The sequence below is a fragment of the Lupinus angustifolius genome, chromosome LG11 (assembly GCF_001865875.1).
Source record: "Lupinus angustifolius cultivar Tanjil chromosome LG11, LupAngTanjil_v1.0, whole genome shotgun sequence".
Classification (NCBI taxonomy): Eukaryota; Viridiplantae; Streptophyta; class Magnoliopsida; order Fabales; family Fabaceae; genus Lupinus; species Lupinus angustifolius.
Genome location: NC_032019.1, coordinates 30,582,819 through 30,588,958, shown reverse-complemented (window position 1 = coordinate 30,588,958; position 6,140 = coordinate 30,582,819). Strand labels below are relative to the sequence as shown.

The window sequence follows — 6,140 nt, the reverse complement described above, 5'->3', positions numbered from 1 at the left end:
AGAGCATCATTGCAGCCATAAAAACAAGAAAAACAAGCCAAAGTTTGTCCCTCATGGTTTCTGAAAATGCCACCACCAGCTGAGGGACCAGGGCTGCCTCTAGCAGCACCATCAGTGTTGATTTTAACAGTTGCTTGAGCAGGGGGCAACCAAATCACCTCAATTATTTTAGGCGCCTTGGAGTAATTTATTCTAACCTGAAGGAGTCTCAGCAGAGCAAAGTCAGAAATGGAGTTGCTAGCACACGCCTTGGAATTGTTACCAGACAAAGAGATGCCCAGCTTTATCCTAGACAAAGCTTTAGATAAGGATATGATTGTGTTGTTGAATCTAGCCTGGTTCCTGCAAAACCATATTGAACTTATAGCATGAATTATGGAAGCTGTGATTGCCAGTTTGACTTGATCACTCCACTTCCTTTGAGTTAACTTCAACAGGTTTGGCAAGGAAGAAGTGTCTAGAGCAGTGTCCAGAGTGGTGCTCAGCCAATTCCAAACATGAACAGAAAAAGGGCAATTGAAAAACAAGTGTGTGGCAGTCTCCTCCTCTTTGTTGCATAAGCTGCAAATAGAAGCCATAACACAACCTCTTCTCTTGAGATTATCATCAGTAGGCATCTTGTTGTTGAGTAATCTCCAAGCAATGAAAGATTTTGAGGGAGGAATAGCATCAGACCAGAGGATAGGACCCCAATTGTGTTGAACTGAGCCAGGATTGAGATGAAGATAAGCATCCTTGGCAGAAAGAAGACCATCATTGGAACTTTTCCAAGCCAGTTTATCAGTTTCAGAGTTTGGAATGATGTTGCAAATCTGAGAAGTGAGGTTAGGATATTTAGAAGTCAAAGTGTGAGGAATTATCCAAGCTTCATTACTGATGAAATCAGCCACAGTAGCTTTCAGGTGGTTATGCAGATGCAGAGGAATGTTAAGAGTGTCCACTAAAGGCTCCCCTAACCAATTGTCAAGCCAGAAGTTTGTTTTTTGACCATTGCCAATTATCCAGACAGAGTTCAAATGCAGGGTATGCCAATTAGCCTTGATAGCAGACCAGATTGAGGACTTGAAGTACCTGTTGGAGGGAGTAGGATTAGATCCAAACCTGTCCCTAAAGAAGATAGCCCATTCATGATTAGAGCTGATCATTTCCCAAGCTAGCTTTAGCAAGGCAGCATGATTTATCTTTTTCAGAGATCTAAGACCCAATCCACCATCCTTGAAAGGAAGGCAAACATTCTTCCAAGCCACAGTGACCAGCTTCCTGTCCTCAATATTACCAGACCAAACAAAATTCCTTATGCAATTGTCAATGTGCTTAAGCAGAGAAGTAGGCCAGGCATAGATTTTAAAGCTGTAAAGCAACATGCTTTGAATTACTGATCTAACCAGCTCAATTCTTCCCATGATTGAGAGCAACATCCCTTTCCAGGTGGCTAACTTGTTGGTTATCTTATCAGCAATCCTTTGCAGATGGATCCTTCTTGGTTTGCCAAGGAAAATAGGCACTCCTAGGTAGTTTAATGGCAAACTACCAGAAGAGAAACCAAGCACCTGAGCTATAGAAGCAATTTTCCTTTGAGAAGAGTTTGTGGAGTAGAATTTACTCTTAGCAGCATTAACACATTGACCTGAGACATTGGAGTAATTATTAAGCAGTTGCTTAATTTTGAGAAGCTCTCTTTTTTTTCCTTTGCAAAATATGAAGATATCATCAGCATAGAGCACATGAGAAGGAGTTTTAATGCCCTTAGGACCCTCAATAGTGCTAATTTGCCCATCCACTAACAGCTTGGACAACCCTCTACTCAGCACATCTTCAGCAATGCAGAATAGGAGAGGAGATAAGGGATCACCCTGCCTCACCCCTCTTGTGCACTTGAAAAATCCAACCATTTTGCCATTCACATTAATTGATAGCCTGGCAGAATCCAGAATGATTTTAATCCAGTTTCTGAACTTGTGGTTGAAGCCAAACTGCTTGAGAGTAAGCAGCAAGAAATCCCAATCAAGAGTGTCAAAAGCTTTCTTGATGTCAATTTTAATGGCTAAGTTTCCACCAAAAATTTTGTGATCTAGGAGATTTATAGCCTCAGAAGCTAGACATATACAATCATTGATTTGCCTATCTTTGATGAATCCTCTTTGCTGATTAGAGATAATTTTAGGAGCAATGCTAGCCAACCTATCAGCCAGCACTTTGGAAATGATCTTGAATTGGAAATTGGCCATAGCAATTGGTCTAAAATCATCCATTTTGTCAGCACCTATGACTTTTGGTATGAGCACAACATTATTAGAATTCAAGTTAGGCAAGATATAATCTTGAGTGAAGAATTGCAGGGTGGCTCTGCACACATCAGGACCAACTATGCTCCAGAAAGCTTGATAGAAGCTGCCACCAAAGCCATCAGGCCTTGGGGCTCCATCCCCATTCATATCAAAAACAACAGCCTTGATTTCATTGTGAGAAGGAGTGGCTGAGATTCTAGAGTTATCAGCATCATTGATCAAAGCAGGAACCACAGTGCTAACCATATCATTATGACAATGCTATTAGGAGCAGCAAAAATATCCTTGAAGTGATTTAGCACCAAGGTTTCTATAGCAGATTGATCAGTGAGTAAGGAGCCACCTGATCTGAGCATTGTGAGAGACTTTGAAGAGTTCCTGATCTTAGTGACTCTATGGAAAAAACTAGTGTTTCTGTCCCCACTGGTGAACCAGTTTAGTCTGGATTTTTGCTTCCAAAACTCTTCCTCAATGGTTAAGGCTTGAATGAGAGTCTGCTGAGCCACTCTATCCTCTTCCAAGTTATCATCATTAGGACCATTCCTAGCAATATTATCTTGTATTAGGGCTACTGCATCTAAAGCCAAAGTCACCTTGTGACTAACCAGACCAAAGACCTCAACATTCCAGACCTTGAATTCTTTCTTCATCAACTTGAGCTTCTGAGACAAGATGGACATACTGCAACCAGAAATGCTTCTTTGCCAAACTTCCTCCACCAGTCTAGAACAATCCTGGTGGTGTAACCACATTTTCTGAAATTTGAATTGGGCTGGAACCCCTAATTGACCATAATCAGAACACAGCAGGATGGGGTGATGATCAGAAGAGATCCTAGGCAGGGTACAGCAGGCAACTTGAGACCAAAAATCAATCCACTCCTTGTTGCACAGGCTTCTATCCAGTCTTTTCTCAGTTAAGGCATTCCCCCTTCTTCTATTAGACCAAGTAAAAGCAGAGCCTCTTGTCTGCAAATGTATGAGGTTAGCAGAGTCAGTGAAGTTTTTGAAATCAGCACAGGGACTAGAGGGGGTTAGCCTCATTCCTCTGCATTCATGATTACCCAACACCACATTGAAATCACCAACACAGCACCAAGGACCCTGGTTGGTAAGAATCAAAATCCTGAGCTCCTCCCAGAGAATTCTTCTGAGCAATTGAGTAGTACCACCATATACAGCAGCAATAAACAAGTCTTTGCCATCAATAGAGATAGTCATAGAGACTTGCTGGATGGAGCTAGAAATTATTAGAGGAGCAAGATGCATCTTGCAAAGCCCCCAAATAGAGGGAATGAGGGGACCTCTATCATTTTCAAAGAAAAGCTTGAGGTTCAAGGAAGTCCAAAACCATTGAGGAATGCTAGTCTTATCTATCATAGGCTCAGCTAAGAAAACCAAATCTGGTTTATGAGAAGAACACAGATTTTTTAACACCAATTGAGTTTTTTGATTCCCTAATCCCCTACAATTCCAGTACAACACTATCATTGATTTGAGATTAAGTAGCTGCCCCTGCGGGTGTTGTGAACCTTTTCCAACTTATCTTTTTTCTTCTGCTTTTTCTTTTGAGATCTGGAAATAACATTTGTGAACCTACTGTCATCATCCACTTCCTCCTCAATGTCCTCATCAGCCCAAAGCCTGCCAAGCAGCCTCATGTCATTAGCAGCTCTAGGATTGCTCATTTCTTCGACCATTTGACACTCTACTACCTCATTGAGCTCAATTCCAGCCAATTCAGTAGGAGCAAGTTGCTCTAGACCAGCTAGAGAATCCTCAACCACAGTTGGTTCAATATCAGCTATATCCTCCATAGTTTCACTGTCAGATTGATGTGTCATTGGAGTATCCTCCACCCTAGTAACCTTTTGAAGATTGATTTCTTCATTGTGGTTTATTTCCAAGTTGATGACAAAATCCTTGTCAGTGCTCTTTTTGAGAATCTTATCTGGCATTTGCTTCTTTTTTGGCAGGGGGACACTAGCAGGGATCTCCTTCATTTTTTTCCTGCAGTTGGAATGCAGATGACCAATTGTTTGGCAACCTGTGCAGAACTGAGGGAGCTTTTCATATTCAAGTTCCACAAAGAAAGCATAGCCTTCTCTTTCCACTAGGATCTGGTTGGGCAACTCTGATTTCAGATCCATATCAACTAGCACCCTTGCAAAGTGTCCAAAAGCTCGATTGTTTGTGGCATCATCCAGGGAGATTGGAGCACCTATCCCCCCTGCAATAGAGAAGATGATTCTAGGGCTCCAATACTCTTAAGGCAAACCTATTATTTTTACCCAGCACAAACACTTCGCATATCCTCCAGGGATGAGAATGAGAAATCATAGTATCCCCTTCCCAAGGATATCATGCTCCATTTACCTATGCTACTCCATAAAGAGCTTAGTTTAGCCTTAATCTCTTCGAACTTTAGGGGAGCATCTCCTTTAGCTAGAATGAGCCTCCCATGAAGGTGAGTTTTGCATCTCTTGACCCCTTCCTGATAGTCCTCTTCAGGGATCTTGATAGCAATGGCATCACCTTTGATGCAAGGTTGAGGCAGCTGAGATAGTGCAATGTCATTTGAGTTTTTTAAAGCTTGGGCAAATGACTTTTTCATGTGGGTTGAAGGAGGAGAAGGAGGGTTCACAGGAGGGCATTCAGTGCCATCTAAGAAGTTCCAAGGAATGAGAGGCGTGCCAACGTTCATTGTGGCCATTAATGGACTTCCAAGAAAGTTGGAGGTAGAGAAGAAGAGCCCTAGCAGAGTGTTTTCATGCTACTATTTTCCCCTCTCAACATCAATCATCCAATAAATAAGAGAAAAAATATAATGACAATATAGATATTCAACACTTCTCTTCTAATATGTAATTAATTTCATGTGCATCATTTTATAAAAAATTGATCTTACAATACATAATATTAAAAGTTTGTTATCAAGTACATAACATATATAAGTATCTAGTAAAAACTATACACATAAAACGTAAATGTCACATACTTATGAAAAATTGTAAAAAATATTTTTTTGAAAGTTTAAAAAGAATTTAAAATGAAGAAATGATTTTAAAAAATATTTCATTAAAATAGTTGTTTTTAAAAGTGTTTCAGTTCTAATAAATAATTAAGAGATAGGATTTACTTACTCCAATAGTACGTTTAAAAACTTACCCAACATTTTAGCTATCAATTCTAAGGAAATTTCATGCTTTAGACTTAATCATTAATTGAACCTATTGGAGTAGGTAGATCCCCTCCCAAAAGTCAAATAGGTTGAATATTCATCCACCCAAATTCATAAAAATGGAGTCATAGATGGATTGAAATTCATCCATTAATTTGGATATATATAAATTGGATAATTTAAAATATGATTTAAATAAATTTATATAAATCGGTGGATGATTTTTCATATATTAATTAGGATTTAAATTCATCATTTGTCACTCATAGTTTTATAGTTACTTTTTATATAAATTTTGTGTACACCATTCCTTCTCATCTAAATCAAACACATTTTATAACTTCTAATTTTATCTTTACTAGCGTGTTGAAAGGCACTACCGTGTCTGTCAACCCGTTTTCTTATTGTTTGTAATGTGTATGTATTCTACAGATTAAGTTGTATTATATATTGTAATTTGCAGTTGAATATATATTCGTTTAAGGTAATTGTTCAATCTTAAAGAAATGATGCATATACAATTGTATTCATCAAGAATAGAGTCTTGATATCTTCACTTAATTTTATTTTCTAGCATGTTAACAGGCACTACCGGGTCTGTCAACCCGATTTCATATCGTTTGTAATGTGTATTCTACATATAAAAGTGATTTTTTATCTAATTAATTAAAA

General features: G+C 38.9%; 1 protein-coding gene across 1 annotated transcript in view; it reads right to left on the bottom strand.

Moving 5' to 3' along the window:
- The window catches only part of LOC109359906, a 13,905-nt gene extending 8,905 nt beyond the window's left edge, over positions 1-5,000 (bottom strand). Inside the window, exons 1-4 of the mRNA XM_019604601.1 lie at positions 4,664-5,000; positions 3,801-4,517; positions 2,591-3,690; positions 39-2,549 (exon numbers count right to left, since the gene is read on the bottom strand). Coding sequence (XP_019460146.1) covers positions 39-2,549; positions 2,591-3,690; positions 3,801-4,517; positions 4,664-5,000 — 4,665 coding nt within the window. The remainder of the gene's footprint in view (positions 1-38; positions 2,550-2,590; positions 3,691-3,800; positions 4,518-4,663) is intronic.